Below are 18,325 nucleotides of genomic sequence, written 5' to 3'. Positions count from 1 at the left end.
AAAACCCAAAACATTTATTTATATATACATTCAGAAAATTAAGAGTCTACAGGATTTCTCTCTTGTTTTGTTTGGAGCCACCAGTGTTTTCATTCATTTGTTTATCTAGTTTTTTATGTTCTTTACAAATTTCTAACTACATGTTCATTTGATATGACTGAAGTAGAACACATTCAGTTATTCCATTTTGTAAAGAGTGAAAGGTGTCAAACACCTCCTTTTCATCCAGCACCTGTTATTTCTACTCAGGGTTTTATGTTTTCTTGAAGCAGCTAACACAAAGAAAGCCTCTCTATGTAAAACGTGTGCCACGCCTCGAGGCTTGCTTGCATCACAGTATTGTCTCTGTCCGAAGCCACATCGGTGTTTGTTTTCTTGTCTTTATATGGAGTTTGTCTTGGAGTCTGTGTTGTGCCGGGAGGCAGGCATTTGGTGACGTTGGACTCCATTGCTAAGGTAACATTGGCCAAAGTGACCCACCTTTTTCAATAGGAGCAAGAGAGAGGTCTTGAGCCTCAAAGTAGTTAGAATAGTCCCGTCGTAGAGTCAACAAGAGTCTGTTACATAGAAGTTAAACGACAAGCTATTAAAGACAACCAAGATAGTTAAGGAAGATTGATAAATGATAGGTGGACTCTACAGTTGGCTACAAAAGCAATAATCAGTAACATCTACAAGTAGTTTATGTTGTTGACATGACATGCAGTTATGCAGTAACAGCTACTGCATAATAAAAGCCTAGTAAACCATTTAAACAAAAACACAAAAGACAAAACAGTCACTCATCCACCTACTGGCTAAGAATGGTGGCAATAGCTGCTGCTTCTCATTCTACATGTGACCATGTGCAACAGTTGGAGAAAGGAAGCCATTGCTCGTCGCCACGGCCTTGAATACCAGCCATCGAATATAACAAACATCAACATCGTTGTCTAAACATGACTTGTAAACAGCCATGTGAAACCGTTGATCTATACATTATTCACTGCAAATGGATGTAGCCATGGCTACATTTGAGACATTGTGACTCATACTGAGTTATTTGAGCCGTTTAAAGTGTTCCTCTGTTCCATCTGCACTTAGCCTGCCAACTGTAAGAAATGTCCAACCCCTGTACTGCACACAGGCGTTTCTCCACAAAGCACTAAGTCATGTTTTGCTTGGGGATCTTATTTATTTCACTCAGTGACTTGCAGATTCATTTTTAAGTTTTATGTGATGCATACTTTTTTCTGGATTTGTTTGGTTAATATTCTGTCTCAATGAAAGCACAACACAATTAGAGACTAAGCTATTGCCTCATTAAATATGGTCTCAGTGGAAAGGTGGCTGTCAAGAAGCCATTTTTAAGGAAGGGAAATGTGGGCAAAGAGTCCGAGTTATGTTCATCACACATAAAACCGGACAGAAAGTCAGTGGCAACAGGTTTTGTGGAGTGCTGAATCCAAATTTAAAATTGTCAGTATGTATGCAGGATGTCAGGAGAGAGGTACAACAGTGAATGTAAAACACATCTGTAAAACATGGTGGAGGCTCTTTCATGCTTTGGGCTGCATTTCAGCAGGTGGTGCAGGGGATCGTGTCAAACTGACGGAATAACAAGTGCAGAAAAAACACATTTTGAGACAAAACACAATATTCAGGTGTCTCATTGGCAGTATTTTCATTATGTAGTATGACAATGATGGCAGGTACACTGTCAAGGCAGTAAAAGCATTCCTGGTTAGCAGTGTGGGAGCAGTATGGGACCATCTTGACTGAGAACAGAACAAAAAGCACCAACATGCAAATAAAAGCTTTGAATGTCCTTCAAAAAGCCTGCAGAGCTTTACATGAAAGCTGCCTTATTTTAGGCTGTACTGAAGAATAATTAGAATTATACAGACATTATTTTTGCCTTATATACTGTATACTTGCACATGTGTAAGCACTTTTTCCAAAAACATCACTACACCCATTTCCCCAACATAATGAAATGACAAGTGGCTCAAAACATTTACACTGTACTATAAAAATACGACTACAGGCAAAATATTAAATTTTAAAAACAGCTTGTCCAAAATGTAATGTCTTATGATTTAACTGTTAGGTAAAAATGCATTTCACTGTGGTGGTTTGTCAGAAACAGCAAAGAGTTAAATGTACAATATTTCTGAAATATTGCGAATTACAAGTCTGTAAACTACTTTTTAAAATGCATAGTAATAAGATAGTGTAAAATAATTCACTGGTATTCAAGCTAGTTAGCACTGGGTAATATTACTATTCGGATACCCGAATAAATAAAATACGCAATAATTTTTACATTAGTATAAATTGTAAAAAAAGAGGGAAAAAGTATTTTTTTCATCTGCTCAATAACTCACCGGAAAAAGACGACAAGAGGGAAGAATAACTTCCGCTCGTGTCTGCAGCCTCGTCTCTTTAAACATTTCTGTTTACAATTTCTTAAAAGACTTTTTGTTCGCAGCTCGTAACCGTGTGTAATGATGTGTTTACAGACCCGTGATTCTGCACAGTCCGTGGAATAAGTGTGTCAGTGGGCTGGAACACGACCTGAGTGAGGCGGCTTCGTGTATAGACGATCTGTGCAGCAGTCCGTGCGGAGCAGAGTAACTGTCGGGGAAGATTCCCGGGTCCGTGAGTGAATCCGGGAAAGTTTTACACACGGACATGGCGTCAGGCCTGTGTTCTGCTGCCGTGTTGGCTCTGTTTGTGATCCTGTCCCCTTGTGTATCCGGTAAGTTTAATTATGTTCATCCTTAAACGGCCGCTGTGTTTTCTTGTAGCCGCTGACCACCAAGCAGTCTGTGACGTTACTTCAGACCACGTTTAGGGCGAAGTCAGTGACGTAGCGTCTAATTATCCGAAAACTTTTCATTTTTATGAAAGGCCATAAAACTCATCAAGACATGTTTTCTTTTGTTTTTTTTTAAGTTACAGCTTGTGTTTTAAACCTTTTAATAACACTGTAGGATTAGTTTGTTACAGACCCATAAAAAAAGAAATGAAAGTCATTTAAAAATAATATACAATCAGTCAGTGTCAGTGGCTATTTTCACATGTTTTAGGTTATAGTTTTTATCCACTATATTCTGGTCACTCGAGCTGCCCGCTAATTAACAAGAAACGCGTGAACGATCATTTAGCAGCAGTACAAACTACATCCTTCAGAGTGACCACCAAGTGGAAGCAGCAGGGTTTCAAACTCAGGGCTGAGCATAGATAAGTGTGTGAAAACATCACCTCTGTACAGCGTAGTACACTTTCAAGAGCTACAGTGACAGTGAATCACCAATTCCCTAAAAGTCAAAATGTTGCAGTGCTGAAAAGTTAATTTTAATAACTAATTGATTGACCTGAAATGAGCTAACTTTTGCTGCCCCTCTCTGATTTTCTCGGTCTGCTCTGTTACAGCAGGGGACGACTGCTTGGCTTACAGTGGTAAGGAAGCCCAGGAATGCCATAGAGGCTTTTGCTGTGGGGACTGCAACAGCAGATATTGTTGTTTAGATCCGTCAAAACGCTTTGATGAAGAAGAGTGGTATGTTTTCATTTTCAATCTGCAATCCACAAAAAAACCTGCATTTAGCTAGTTTGTGTAAAATGAACAATTTCCTATTTTAGAAAGTGATTTCTTTTTAAGTCTCTCTTTTCTCCCAGTATAAATGTGTTTAAGGCCACATTTAAGCTGTTAAAAAACAGGACACAATGTCTTCCTGCGCACGGCCATCAGCATAAAGCCAAAGTGCACTAGACTGAAACGAAGGCCTTCATTCACATAACATTCATCAGTGTGCTGCTTTGCTTACTCGCTGGAGGACTGACAGGGTATCTGGGTAGAAAAAGGGCTTTTGCATGCTGTGTGCTGGTTGTTGGAAGATAACACACCTACACCTGTTTTTCAGTCAGTGTTGCAAAAAACGTAGCAGACACAACTATAGCATGAGGAGTTGTTGCATAGTTGGAAGTTTTGAAAATCGACAGTAAACAGACCGTAGCCTAGCTGTAATACTTTGTTTTATTTTTGTTTTTTTCCTATTTTGTTTTGGGCATAATCCCTACTTTGCTTCTTTTTCAGCAGCAAAGATCCTGAAAAAAATTTTCAGGATCAGTTAACTGCTTTCAACAACAAAACATTACTCATTCTCATTGTTGGCATGAGCATCATCCCCTTTGTATTCCTCATCTTCTGCTGCTGCGTCTGCCCCAGCTGCTGCCTGTACAAGCTGTGCAACAAACGTGGTAGGTATTACTAGAACTAGTACTTTAATTTGGGTGATGCTTTTTTGACTGTACTCTGTTGTGAGCAAAGACAACTTTCGTCATTCGTGTGAAACTTCTGGAAGGCACCTTTACATTTACTACAGTTGGTGCATTGTAATGTAAAGTTATTGCAGTCAAAAAATATTGGCAGTTACAGATACATGAACAGATTCTCACACGCTTTCTCTGATGACGGATTTTACTTTACTCAAACCTCAGCGGACACAAAGTATAGTCAAGGCTTTAGATATAGATCTGAAGGCTGTTGTTTTGTGCCTTTTGGCATTTACAGAATATTTCAAGCTCTCAAAACACAATTTTCATGCATTGATGCCTTAAACTTAAGAGTAGGCACTGTGGCATGACGGAGTTTAAGGCACCTCATTTGTTTCTATAGTGGCTAAAAGATAAAACCCTATGAAAATGCGAATTAAACGTTCATCAGTAGCTGTTGACTTTCTTTTTTTTTTTTCTTCTCGATGTCTTTTATCAGAGATGAAAAAGTCCACAAAGACAATAATGTGATTATCTTTACTCACTGGTAGGGCTGCAACTAACGATTATTTTCATACTCGACTAATCTTAATTCCTTCGATTAGTTGACGAGTCAATGATTATTTAAACAAATCTCTGCTTCCTGTCGGCAAAACTTCTCATTCTAGTCTTCAGTAACTCAGCTGCTGAAACCTGTGAAACGTATCCGTCTTCTAGAACAAACCTGTTAGTCAACTAGAAAAGACGGCTGAGTTCCTCTGAATAGAGCCATATTCACAGTAAGTCGGAGCCTTGCAGGACAAAACATGTCAAACACTGAAAAAGATTAGTGATGCTGGATTTCACCTCCTGCCTGTGTGATGCAATATGCAAAAACCTAAAGTGCCCGGCTCAGTCAAATGAATGAAGTACTTGGAACACTTCATGTGAACAAGGACCTACAGTATTAGTGTGAGTCTGACATTTGGGTGATTTCTCATACATTGCAGTGATTGACTGGTGAGTTGGAGCATTTGTCTGAGACCATGAGGGCCTCGTTTGTAGACTGTTGGCTCACCTACCACATGACTTTTATTACCTCAGCAGTTTGGTCTGACAAGAAACAAAACAACTGAGATACAGAGCCTCCCCTGACCTAATGTTTCAGAATCACTGCAGTATTGGAGGCTTTGTAAACTTTTCAGCTCCTCATTGGTGTTTGATTAGGATTAGGTTACTCACTACAGCCTGTACATACTTATAGTTATAGAATATTCACAACATACTTCATACCGTGTACATTATAACATACCATAATAGACCCATTTCTGTAATATACTCACATATCTATATTATTGCTAATATATATTGTAATATATCTATATCACTAAAGCACTTCTGGATGGATGCAACTGCATTTCGTTGCCCTGTACCTGTGCATGTGCAATGACAATAAAGTTGAATTCTATTCTATTCTATTCTTTTGCCTTCCATTGGTGTTCTTGGTGAGCGTATATGCCACAGGGCAATGAGTCAACACGTCATCAGCGATAATTGGTGTTTAGAGTTTGTGCCTAAGTTTGATGCTGGTGTGATTTTTGGGGTCATGTCTTTACTTGATTTTTGCTTCTGCTTACTCTGAGTGCTTTAAATTCCTTGAGCTCAGCCGTATCAATTTTTCAAATACCAACTTTAAGGCGCTCAGAAACAGCTGTGTGGGGCTTTGAACTCTAGCATCTTTATTTTGTTTTTTTCTCAAATGACATGAAAAGATCAGAGCCAGCAGTTAACTGATCCTACTGAGTATTGTCTCTGTAGCCAGAGAATCATTGTCAATATTTCAAACCTGTTAGACACAGCATAGCTGTAATTAGAGCTGGGCGATAGAACGATAACGATATGTATCGCGATATAACTTTTACTCGATAGAGAAATTAAGCTATCGCGATAGACCTCGCCGCTCTTGTCCTCTTAAAAAAAAAAAAAAAAAAAAAAAAAAGGTCAGCCGATCCAAATTAAGTAGCGCAGAGCCAAACCAATCACAGCCGCAGCGTCACGTCGCGTGACTTGTTACGTACAGCACAAGTGCCAAGCCGCACGTGTGTTTGTTTGGGAAGCAGCCAGCGGGTAATGGAGCCAGCGCATAATGGAGGAAATGAGTGTGCCGACTGGAAAAATCAACCGAGCGTGACCGAAGAGAAAACAGATGATGGTTCCAATGCCGGAGAGATTGTCGAGCGGAAGAGCCATAGAAGTTCCGTAGTGTGAAGGTATTTCGGCTATTTCAAGTCTGACAAAAACAGAGTAGCGTGCACTGTAAATTGTGCCGAAAGCAAGTCTGGAAATACAATAAACTGGTGCATGCGTCACACTGTGCGCCACGTTATTGTTTCGGTGAAATGAATTTCTACAATACTGTTACTGTTAATTCTACTCTCTGCAGTGTTTAAATGCTTACATATACACACAGTTACTGTCCGTCCACACATACGACTCGGTTCTGCTTCTATGCCGCAGCTTTGTTTACTTTTTCCCACCGAGGCTTCTAGACTTCTGATTGGCCAACATTTCTGCACGGTTAGGAATCTAGCTCCACCTGCTGCTTTGGCATGTTCATAGCAGCGTTTTCCTTCATTTCTGCCTTTATGTGTGGACGGGATTATTTTTTAAAACGAAAACGGAAAGTCTCCGTTTTCAAAAATACCCGTGTACGTGTGGACGTAGCCTCAGTCTCTGACTGGAAGCGCTAATTCGTCATTCGGCTTTTGTCAGACTAAAGTAACTGTTAAAACTGTTTGAAAAGCTCAGCTATACAACAAGGAGAGATTGAGAATTTCCTTTTAGTTCTCAGTTTATTTGATATTGACAAAAGTTAGTCAGTTTTGTCTGTTCTTCTGTAAAACAAACTAAGATTTATTTTTAGAATTAATATTTTGTTTCTAAGTGGAATTGACAATTTAGTCTGTTTCATTTGTTCTATTTTGAAACTTAAACGCTTTAGCGGCTGCCTTTTGTGTAGTTTGCAATATTTGCCTTTATTTATCTGAAAAAGTCTCATGTTCCTTAAGTACATCTACCCTGTTGAACTTATTATGGGAAATAAATATTTAAATAAAAACAAGCTGCTGATTATTTCACATTTTACTTGTGAGCAACGGCACATTTAAATCTTACAAATATAGTTATTTGGCTTATATCGTGATAGATATCGTTATCGCCTGAAATGAAAAAAACATATCGTGATATGAAAAAATCTCATATCGCCCAGCTCTAGCTGTAATGATTCTATTATCCCCAGTCAGCCGATATTTACGAGGAGCAATAATAGTAGCAATAATGCTAATAGCAATAAGGATTATGTAATGCTGGATAAAATGCAGACTAAGATTTTATAGATTTTAATAATGAACGGGAATTTTGTTTGTTTTTTTACAGTTGTTATTTTCAGTAGGAATTTGAATACCATGTACTGTGCAAGGAAGCCTTGTGTTTTCATCACTTTGTCAATTCTTGACAGTAATGAAATTGCAAAACCCCTAAGGCTGCACAATTATAGCCAAAATGCTAATCCTTATCATTTTGCCCAATCTTAGGATTACTATTATCACGATTAGTCAATATAAACTAAATTAGGCCTTAAAATATTCATAATAAATTTAGAGACATCACATAACACAGATTTCATGTGCATGTCATGTTGTGATCCTGCTACTTTGCAAATATGTGTGCTGTAATAAAGCTGTTACTCATCATTCATTTAAATTCAGTGCCTCTCTTTGAGCAAAAAAATTACGTCAGTTTAAAGAAAATTGTACAAAAACTTAATGCAAAATTACATCAACACAGCCCTGCTTTCCCCATTGTGCTATATTCTTCTTAAATAAAACTTAATTGCAGACAAATAAGATATTTATTCATTTCCTAAAAGTAAAATATAAATTCTTTCACTCCATTCTTGGCATCTGCGTGATGGAAACTCATAGCAAAGTAGTCAACCGATCTTAGAGCTTAATCTCTTTCCCCTTGGATGCTTTGCATATAGTGCCCGCATTGGCACTTTGGAAAGGTTATTCCCATGTAGGGCTGCTCGATTATGGCAAAAATGATAATCACGATTATTTTCACTGAAATTGAGATCACGATTATTTGACGATATTTATTTAACCCTTTAAGACCTAAATGGTAAATGGTAAATGGCCTGTATTTATATAGCGCTTTACTAGTCCCTAAGGACCCCAAAGCGCTTTACATATCCAGTCATCCACCCATTCACACACACATTCACACACTGGTGATGGCAAGCTACATTGTAGCCACAGCCACCCTGGGGCGCACTGACAGAGGCGAGGCTGCCTGACACTGGCGCCACCGGGCCCTCTGACCACCACCAGTAGGCAACGGGTACTATAGAACCAAGTCCACCAGAGCTTATATTATTTTTTTTACATGCTGTAGTGCCATTTGTGGGAGCATTTCAAGTTGCTATACATCAATACAACTGTTATAGCCCATATTTTAATAATATGTATGCATTAAGTCCATAGTAATTACATAAATTGCAAAAAAGTGCAATAAACTACAAAAAAAATTGAAAATCGCTTTTGTTTTGTTTACATATATTTCTACTTGGAGAAATTTAAGAGGTTTATCCCTCAAAACTTTAAATACAATAAAGTTGCAAAAAATAGTTTACAACAACAGGAAATTTATTTTGAGTGTCTTCATAGTTTTATTTTGGAGATACAGCAATTTTTATATACTGCAGGAAAAACAAAAAACAATCCTATGATGCAAATTTGCAAAGAAAACAGCAGGTGCATCATTTCACTGTGGGAAGTGTTACGAACAGCTGATGGATCGGCAAAGCCTGTTTCTGGAATATTATGTTTTTGTTCCTGCAAGCGCTTTTTATGCAATTTTTGCAAAGCTTTATGTGGAACGAAACCGTGACCGAGGACAAGCTGATGGCATCAGATGTAAGTACAACTCCTCCGGTTTCATATGCAAAACAAATTATTGCGCTAGCTTACACGGTTCAGGTTCTACAGGGATTTAAAAATAGTTACACAACACGAAGCGTGCTGCTCTGACCGGCTTTAAAGGGTTAACAATGACTTTAAAAAATAATATAAAATAGTGTGCAACACCACTGAAGTTTTTTTACCTCTCTTTTCAACCAACAGCAGTCACTCTCTCCTCTCCAAATAACTTCTGCTTAGCTTTCCGAGCTTCCCTCGGGTCCTCTTAATCAGCGGTCTCCAACCTTTTTTGCGCCACGGACCGGTTTATGCCCGACAATATTTTCACGGACCGGCCTTTAAGGTGTCGCGGATAAATGAGGGAGGGGCTAATAATCGGCTCAGTCATTTTTAATGATCGTTGAAAGCCCAGATCGTAATCGTGATTAAAATTCGATTAATTGAGCAGCCCTATTCCCATGGATGTTTTATTCCTGCATGGCTCTTTAAAGACGTTTTCCCTTCTATTGGAACTCAGTCCTTGCTATTATAAATAGCAGTATTACTTCCAGTGTGGTTCCTGATGGGTTTTAAACATGCAATTGTAAACCCTTTATTAACAAAAACCTGGCGCTGACCCCTCATTTCAAAAGTTCCATTCTTCGCAAAGTTATTGGAAAAAATAGTTTTTATCCATCTGAATATAGATACTAACGGTATGATGGAAGTTTTTCAGTCTGGTTTTAAACAGCTACACTCCACTGAAACAGCACTTTTACGTGTTTTTCTTTTTAGCTACTGATTGTGGAATTTCGGTCATCCTCGTGCTTTTAGATCTTACTGCAGCGTTTGATACTGTTGACCACAATATTCTTATCTCCCATGTGGAACACCTGGTTGGCATCAAAGGTGCTGCACTGAATTGGCTTCATTCATATTAGAGTCGCAGAACTTTCAGTGTTAATGTTGAAAAAGTCCACCTCAGCCCCATTTTCTTGTGAGGTGCCCCAGGGCTTAATCCTTGGCCCTCTTCTTTTTTCATTATAGGCTATTATGGGCAAACTTTCTGTTTTTAAATGTGCTATATTACCTAAAGCCTTAATTACTTACCTTGGCCAAATGAGATTGTGCTTCTTTGTGAGCTCTAGCGATACCACGAAGAGCTGTACAGGTTCGCGTTTATGTACATCTGAGTTGATGTTGGGTGATTAACCTTAGCAACAATTGCATTTTTTTTACTTCACCTTGCAGGTGTGTTTTCAGGTGGTTGAATAAGTTCGCTGTGCTGCTTTGTGGTCCTGACACAAATCTACAGCACTCTTCGCAGATGATTTCTTCTTGGTTAACATGATTGTTCTAAATCCAAAACAGCAGACCTGCTTTTGGAAGCAAGCTCGCTTTCTGCTGCTCCAGACATTTGATTTTTGTTTTGACCGTCTGTTGCCTGTCTTTGATGTAGTGTTACTCCTCCGGGCTACGATGCAGTGAACAGCTGTGATTGGCGCACAGGTGTAAGGTGTAGCGCTGGGATTTTGGAGTGCTCAATTTGCTTTGCGATCTGTTGGAGAAGCATGCATTTTCAATGTCATTCAAATAATTCTACATTCCTAATCTCCACCCCTGCCCATCAAATGATTGCTGAATTTGCTTTTTTTGGTCCCTTCTACTTGGGACAAAATTTCTTTTTTATTTAAATAAGCAGGCTGTGCCTTGCCTGTGCTTGCCTGTAGTTTCTAGTGTTGTTTTTACGATGTACATGAAATGTGATCAGTGCAAAGAATCTGCAGATCTACCTCTGAGCAGTAAACACTTAGGTTGCTGTGAGGATTTCTTGTTGCTTGGTTGTGACCAGCCCTATTAATAGGCTGTTGTTTTAAACATGTTAGTCAAAAACAGCTGAAAAACAGCTCAGATGTATGTGCAACCTACAATCACAGGTCCATCTACTTCTCAGGTTCAGAGCGTATCAGCATGTTCGGTGGCCTCCAAAGTTTATTCATCGCTAATGTTTGACTCATAAATGCATAATTGTCCTCACACATGAATGTTTAACTCTGAGTCTCTAGACTTTTATAAATAGACAATGTCTTAATCTTAATTTAACCCCCTTAGTGCTGGTTAGATCCCATGTGTTCATTTAACATGTACATATAGTGTTTATGTTTTTAAATCATTACTACTTGTTAGTTTTGTGTAAATGTGTTCATGTGACATGATAAAGAATGGGTTACTGTACATAACGTAATGTAATTACATGGAAATGCGTGACATGATTAAATTATGTTCAACCAACAGTTTGTCGTGTCAAATAAACACATTTCTATTTTGCAAACTGGTACTTTAGCTGACTGTTGTCAGTATTTACAGTCAACCATTTTTACATTTCCGACTTCCTGTCAGTTTGGTCAGCTCGTAAATGTTTTGCCGTTAGGGGAAGTCCTTCTGGCAGAGAGGCTACAATAAAGTGAGGAACACAATGTGGCATCTTTGGCTTAAGCCGCTGCATGATGGGATCAAATCCAGGAATGTCAGAGCTCCACCCTGTGTGACTCATTGTTTCCATGACAACTCCACGTCATTTACAGGAAGTGGTTGTGATGACACCCACTGTTTAAAGACACCTTGTTTTCCACAAGTTTTCTTTTTTCCTGTTCTAAGCAGTGCCTTTTCATTTTCACTGTACTTACGCAGAGATCAGTTTACACTCTGACGATGATAAAAATCTCTCAAAGAGTTTCTTTGAGTCTCTGTAAACTTCAAAAGTGTAAATCTGTGTATATTCAATAAGCAAACGACATCATGTTTAGTTTCCTTGATGCAGACCTTAAGGAGAGGATGATAAATTATGTATCTTAACTCAAAGTGCACCATTTGCTCTTCTCCTTCCTTAAAAATTTATTTTTGAATCTTTATTAGAATATTACCTATAAATGACAATACACATTAAAGGTGTTTTGGATAATATGTAGCATGTTTCTCCATTTCTAACTTTTTGTTACTTATTTGCTTACACCTGTGATAGAGGCCACTACCCAGGTCACAATGGTCAGCAACACTCCTCAGCATCCAACGGCAGCACCTGGGCCCCCTGAATCCTACCAGGAAATGCCCCACCATCTACCCCAGCCTGGCTACCCAGCTCAGCCCATCCTCACACCGCCCTACCATGGACAGTCATTCACAGTTGGACCACCGCCATCTTATCAGGAAGCCAGTGAGTGTGGTTTATGATTTGCCTTGAGCTCTATTCCAGGAAGCAGGTTTAGCTAACAAGTCTGAGTTTGTTAACTGCGAGCTGAGAGAAACTCCTGTTTTCTGTTAGTTACTGGGAACAGACCCTGAGCTTCTCTCTGACTCCTCCCGTCCTGCTGGACCTGAACCACTTGTGTGACACACTGAGTCATTTTCTTATTCATAAAGTCGCTGTCAGCGTTCACAGCGTGGAAGTGTACATTTTTACAGAAACTAAAACGCTATGGGATGTTTTGGTATTTTGTGTAATTAACGTGAGAGCTTTGACAGCCATGAATAAGTGATGACAGCAATTACATCACTGTTTTATGATCAGCTCAGAATAAAATCTATATAGTCTATAACTTGGCCAGTAATGTTTTCAGACTGTCAGCCAGTTTCCTTGCAAAAGCTAAGACTTTTCTTATAACATGTTTGTCTCTACTGATGTGATTTTACATTCATTAAAGACTCAGAAAGCTGCCTTGCTTTTTTCAGTTCAATGTGATAGTGCTATGGCTGTAAGAGCCATTATCTATCAGTGAAGACTGAAATCAGATTATAACAGATTAAACTGGGGAACATTTTTTCTGAGAATCTCATTATGCATTTCTATCCAGTAATGGCAGAAACACAAAAAAGGAAAAGAAAAAAGAAAGAAATGTTTAGAGAATAATTATTCAAACAACAAAATGGTCATAACCTGCTGTGAAGGCAGGTTTTCATTTAATAAACTGACCTGAAGGTGGAGTCTGTTGCTCTCTGGGTAACTAATATCACAGATCCATCAGTAAACTGTGTCTAATGAGTTTCTGTAGATTTTTATCATCAGTTCCTGGTTCCTACATTTTGTCCCTGTCAGGTTACAGCTGAATAATTAGAAAAGATTGATTTAAAAATCAAATGCAACATTTGGATTCCAGCTTTCCAGCAGACATTAAAAGTGATGATGAAAGAGGGACGATCAATATCCTGCTCAGCACTGAGTGGTCTTCATATTTCTCATGCTCTTTATTTACCTATTGCCATGGTGAATCGTGATGCCACAACTCCATTGATCATGGCTTTCTTTCTTTACTAATGCAGATGCTTAACTCTGGGTGAATATACTCAAGGTTGATTGAACTAAATCTGATCAGCTGTTCTGAAACAGGAAACTCAGAGTTATCTCAAAGTGAATCAACTCAGTTTATTTTTAAACGTAGTTTTTTGTAAATGCTTCCTGGAAAAGAGGCCCGTATTTAACTAAAGAGAATATATTTGTTTGCAGAACCAGGTGAAAGGTAGGCTTTGAAACCCAAAACTGCGCATCTGTGGAAATATTAATAGTAGGGCTGCCACAAACGATTATTTTGATAGTCGACTAGTCACAGATTATTTTTGCGATTAGTCGACTAATCAGATCATCATCCATTGGATGTAAAACGTACAGCTTATTGCACCAGCAGCATCTGATCTGCTCTTATATAACTATCATTAGCTTACAGCTTTAAGTGTTTAAGGTCTGTGCTAACTAAAAATAAAGACAAGATGATAGTTTATTAAATTTTAATGAAATTTGCAGATTGTTTCGGTGAAGTTTAATAAACTCCTTGCTATCTAAAATATAACAGGACACCGGAGTATATTCTCGAGCATCTCACACTTCTGATAATCAGTTGTCTTCTTAATGTTTATTCAGCTGTGTAAAAACTTTTTGGCTGAGAAACTTTAAGCTCAGCCAAACCGATTTACTCAGGAACAAATAAAATACTAAAAAAAAAAGCCAAACAATAACATTTTGAAGTTATCTAAGTGACTTGTATATGTTTAACCTGAGTAGCGAAAGATGGCGGTGGGTTTGAAAACGATCTGCCGGGAGTCCGGTGTTCTCACGGCTCTAGTGAGCCTGTAACCCCGGCTAGCTATCGAGCTAGTGGGTAACAGACGTCTCCGAAAACGTCGGAGCGCTTTTGAAAATATGTGGTGTCCTGATAAACTGAGCAGATATTTGAGGTTTACACAGCTACATTCTCGCCTGAAAATATGCTAAACGTTTATTTTGTGACCCAGAAATAATAATAAGAGTAATATTAAAACTAACTAGCTGCCGCCATTGTTGGAAACTGAGCTGGGCTGCGCTATGAATTCTGGGACACTTCTTCTTCTTCTTCTTCTTCGGGGTTTAACGGCAGCTGGCATCCTTGTAGATGCAGTGCTGCCATCTTCTGTTTCAGTCCGTTATTACACTCTTAAACCCTACTACTTATTCCTGCGTCTTTTGGGATCTTACAGAGCTTCAAACGACGCGTCGACTATTAAATCAGTCGTCGACGATTTTGATAGTCAACGTAATCGTGGCAGCCCTAATTAATTTGAAGCTCCTGACTCGGGGGGGGGGGGGGGGGAAGGAGCTTCAATGTACAAAATATTTCTACAGAAGTTCATTTAGCCTCTGAGGCAGAAGCTTGTTTCTGTGAGTCATGTTGTGTAAAATACTGCGACTGGCTAAAGTAAAGGTGATGAATCTGTGTCATCAAAATATACAATATATATATACAGAAAAAAATATACACAGTAAATAAACACAAATAAACACATCCATTACTGCCAGAGACTTTTTTTAATATAATATTTCTTCTTATGCTACAGAACTTTAGCTGTGGTTACTTTTTTAGTGCTGTCTGCATGTTCAGTCTCATGTAAGCTCTTTTTTCACTTTCCAGTCAGTCCTGCCTATCCTCCGATGCCTTATGGCCAGGCTGCGTTCATGCCCCGGCAGCCAGCATACCCCCAGCCACCGTGCCCCCAGCCGAAGCCCAGTGCTCCACCTGCAACTCCAGACTTTCTTGCTCAGCCTGCATATAATCCAGGTTTTGCTTCATCACCACACTAGGCTGGATCGTGGACATCAGTACAGCCCCAGGAAGTGCTTTGAGCCTTTTTCCCTGTACTCGCATGTAAGTCACGTTACATGGGAACAAAGTGCAATATTTATCATTTCAGGAATACATATATATTAGTTTAGCCTTAATGTTGCTTTCACTGATATATGGCAGTGACCTGTGTCATGTAACTTCATGCTCATATCAAGCTTGGTGGTCTCCCCTCTTTTAAACTTGGATAGTGTTACTGAGTCCATGTTATGATTTCCTCTACAGAACTGTGCTAAGTGATAACAGATATTGATTTATTTTTTTTTCCTTTGTGCTTTTGTGTAAAGCAATTTTTCCGGCTTATCTCACTATTTAAATTCTATTATGGAAAATGCAGTGCCTTTAGACAACTATTGTGATTTCCTGCAAATATGACTTTCTTTGATGATTTAATTGACTAGTTTTACATTGAGAAGTTTGAATTGTTAATTTGCTGACTCTGTCTTTTCCCGAGTGTTCCGTTTCCTGTTCTAAAACACTCTCTAAATCTTTTAGCGATGTTCCAGTAATGATTCAGTTTTACATAAAGTCCCAGCTTTGTTAAAAACAGGACTGAGCCAAAATGCACTGCGAGGTTTACCAAAGGAGTCTTTTATGTTCAGTTGAACTAAACATCAACTTGATTGACGCGTGTTAAATATGAGAAAGATTTGTGCCTACAAAAAGCATGCATGGAACTTAAAAGAAAAATATTTTAAAGCATTTTATCTCATTTTATTCTATTTATTGATCCATTTGAGTCACAAAATGTTGTCACATTTACTCGGCTATCTTAATAACAGCTTCACTCAAATGAGCCTTGATGTTTTGCAGCGTGCAGTTTTTTTAAATGCTGCCATCGAACCTGTTAAATGTTATTAGAACACGAATATTTCTTTTTGTTGTTGTTATTGTTTAAAGTGCCCCGTACGAGTGAGGGTTTGTTCGTGTGTTGTTTCACTGTTGTTATGGAAAAAGAGCCATCACTTCCGCTTTCTGTTGACTGAAGTTACTTGAACATCATTTACAGATGTGACCTTTTTCTTGTGCATCTGCTGACCCAGCAGTACAGTCACAAACTCGTGTGCCAGTTTACATTTTGATGTTCTGTGAAAATCTCATCATCTTTCTTTGTTTAGATTCTTACATTTCAGTGTCGCTTCTCTGTAGACACCATCTGCCAGTTAATGAAAGGGATGCAAGGTCACATGTTTGTAGTTTAGACCATTGATGTAAGAAGTATTTTAATCCAAAAACACTTTGTAGTATGCTTTCCTTTTGTCTAAACTGTGTATGTAGGAATACTGTTTATTTGTTTTTTTATATATTTTTGGTTAGTCATATTTCAATTTTGTGGAGAAAAAATACTTTATTGTGATGTTCATTAAAGTGTATGTTTTCTTTTTTCCTCAGTTTTTGGTTCTTGAATATTATTAATGATGGTCATACTGCAGTGTGTTTATTCATAATGCAGTACATGAATGATAGCAGATGAATTAGGATGTTAATGTGTGCATGAACTACACACATTTCTCCCACTGCATCTCTAAGAGAAAAAAACGGTAATGGAAAGTGTTTCTCTCTCGCTCTCTCGCTGTCTCCCTTTTTCTTGTCGATATTTCCTGTGTATTTTTCTGGTTTTGAGGATTTTTTTTTTCTATTGGTGATGCTTGAATATACAGTGGAACCCCGACTTACGAAATTAATTCGTTCCCGAGGGTCTTTCGTGAGTCGAACATTTTCGTAAGTCGAAGCACCCATCGCGCGTTTTGAGTGAGGCGATGCTGAACGATAGGCTATAGGCTAATTGCTAACTAGTACAACAATATGTCGTTCAAGGGGGAGGTAACAATGTTTAAAACGATAACAATAATATTTATATTTATAACAAGGTGCAATAATAATTAATGTGCAATAATAACAGTGTGCAATACACATACACTTATTCTTCTTTTTTATACTAAGTTAATATACTGTGTTGTGTTGTTTGTTACGTTGTGATGTGTCATATCGTGTCGTGTTGTGTTATATGTAGTGCCGACGTAGGACAGTTTTTCCAATTTCATTGTACTACTGTACTATGTATGACTGTGCAATGACAATAAAGAGTTATCTTATCTTATCTTATCTTAAGTGGAACAGCGAAGTGCAAGTACGGAAGCCAAGGGGTTGTCACATGATTCGGAAGGCATTGTGGGCATTGTAGGCTCAGCCAATCAGATCCAGTGGATTTCGTTACGCGGGCATTTTGCCGTAACACGGGCAGAAATATTGCCGTTCAGAGCCTTCGTAACTTGAATTTTTCGTGAAACGGGGTATTCGTAAGTCGTGGTTCCACTGTACTTTTAATTGCATTTAATACATGTTTGTTTTTTTCTTTGTACAGTGGCGTTTTGGACAGAGTGATTTCCAGAGACGATGCATTTTTAAAAACATTTTAAAATGTTTTAGTGTACATATTTAATCCATTCATTCTACGTACTTATTGTAAAAACTCCCACTGCTAAATTTATCCAGAGAAAGAATTATCTCAAAGGTTTTAAGGCTTAAACAAGCTTTATTTGTATAAGAAATTACATTTTTGTAGTTTGTAGCCTTCCTCTTGTGGATGTACTGGTGCGTGATGTAAGTGCATGTTTCAACATAAGCATATCAGTAAGTCAACATTTGCTTGTGTAGCTAGGTGGAGAAATGATGGGTAGATGATTCTCCTGTCCACTAGTGGGCGATAGCATGCTTTGAGCATCTTCTGTGGTTAGTAGCTGAAGGGGGACAAAAAGGACAAATACCTGGACAGGAAACAGGAAGTCCTTTTTTCTTTTTTTTCTTTTTTATTAGTAAAATTAACATACAAACAAAATGCACCATATATTACACATTCAGAGAATAGACATTCCTTACATATTAGCAACTTTCATATATAGGAAAAACAAAATATAAAGATGGGGTCACATAATTTAACAGATTATTAACTCACTAAATCAAAATCTTCCACAAAGGAAA

General features: G+C 38.3%; 1 protein-coding gene across 2 annotated transcripts; it reads left to right on the top strand.

The window, feature by feature from the left end:
• Window positions 1–830: 830 nt before the first annotated feature.
• Window positions 831–17,366, top strand: LOC146670579 (protein shisa-4-like). Of its 2 annotated transcripts, none has more exons than XM_085407593.1 (5): window positions 831–2,740; window positions 3,418–3,544; window positions 4,082–4,245; window positions 12,220–12,411; window positions 15,134–17,366. In XM_085407593.1, exons 1-5 carry the CDS (start codon window positions 2,674–2,676, stop codon window positions 15,301–15,303), a joined length of 720 nt encoding a protein of 239 aa, XP_085263719.1. In that variant the 5' UTR covers window positions 831–2,673; the 3' UTR covers window positions 15,304–17,366. The 2 variants fall into 2 exon arrangements, with proteins under 2 accessions (XP_085263719.1, XP_085263720.1); XM_085407594.1 differs by having other exon boundaries at window positions 833–2,740; window positions 4,085–4,245.
• Window positions 17,367–18,325: the final 959 nt, after the last annotated feature.

The sequence above is a fragment of the Rhamphochromis longiceps genome, linkage group LG5, assembly GCF_057381845.1.
Source record: "Rhamphochromis longiceps isolate RC_006_pf linkage group LG5, R_longiceps_female_GT1.1, whole genome shotgun sequence".
NCBI classification, from domain to species: Eukaryota; Metazoa; Chordata; class Actinopteri; order Cichliformes; family Cichlidae; genus Rhamphochromis; species Rhamphochromis longiceps.
The sequence above is the reverse complement of the archived record's forward strand: the minus strand, read 5'-3'. Positions and strand labels throughout refer to the sequence as shown.

Bases quoted from the DNA above. Each gene is read 5' to 3' on its own strand.
- LOC146670579 (XM_085407593.1), top strand. From the start codon at position 2,674: ATGGCGTCAGGCCTGTGTTCTGCTGCCGTGTTGGCTCTGTTTGTGATC. The intron at 3,545-4,081 runs GTATGTTTTCAT...CTTCTTTTTCAG, and splicing joins CGCTTTGATGAAGAAGAGTG to CAGCAAAGATCCTGAAAAAA. The intron at 12,412-15,133 runs GTGAGTGTGGTT...TTCACTTTCCAG, and splicing joins GCCATCTTATCAGGAAGCCA to TCAGTCCTGCCTATCCTCCG.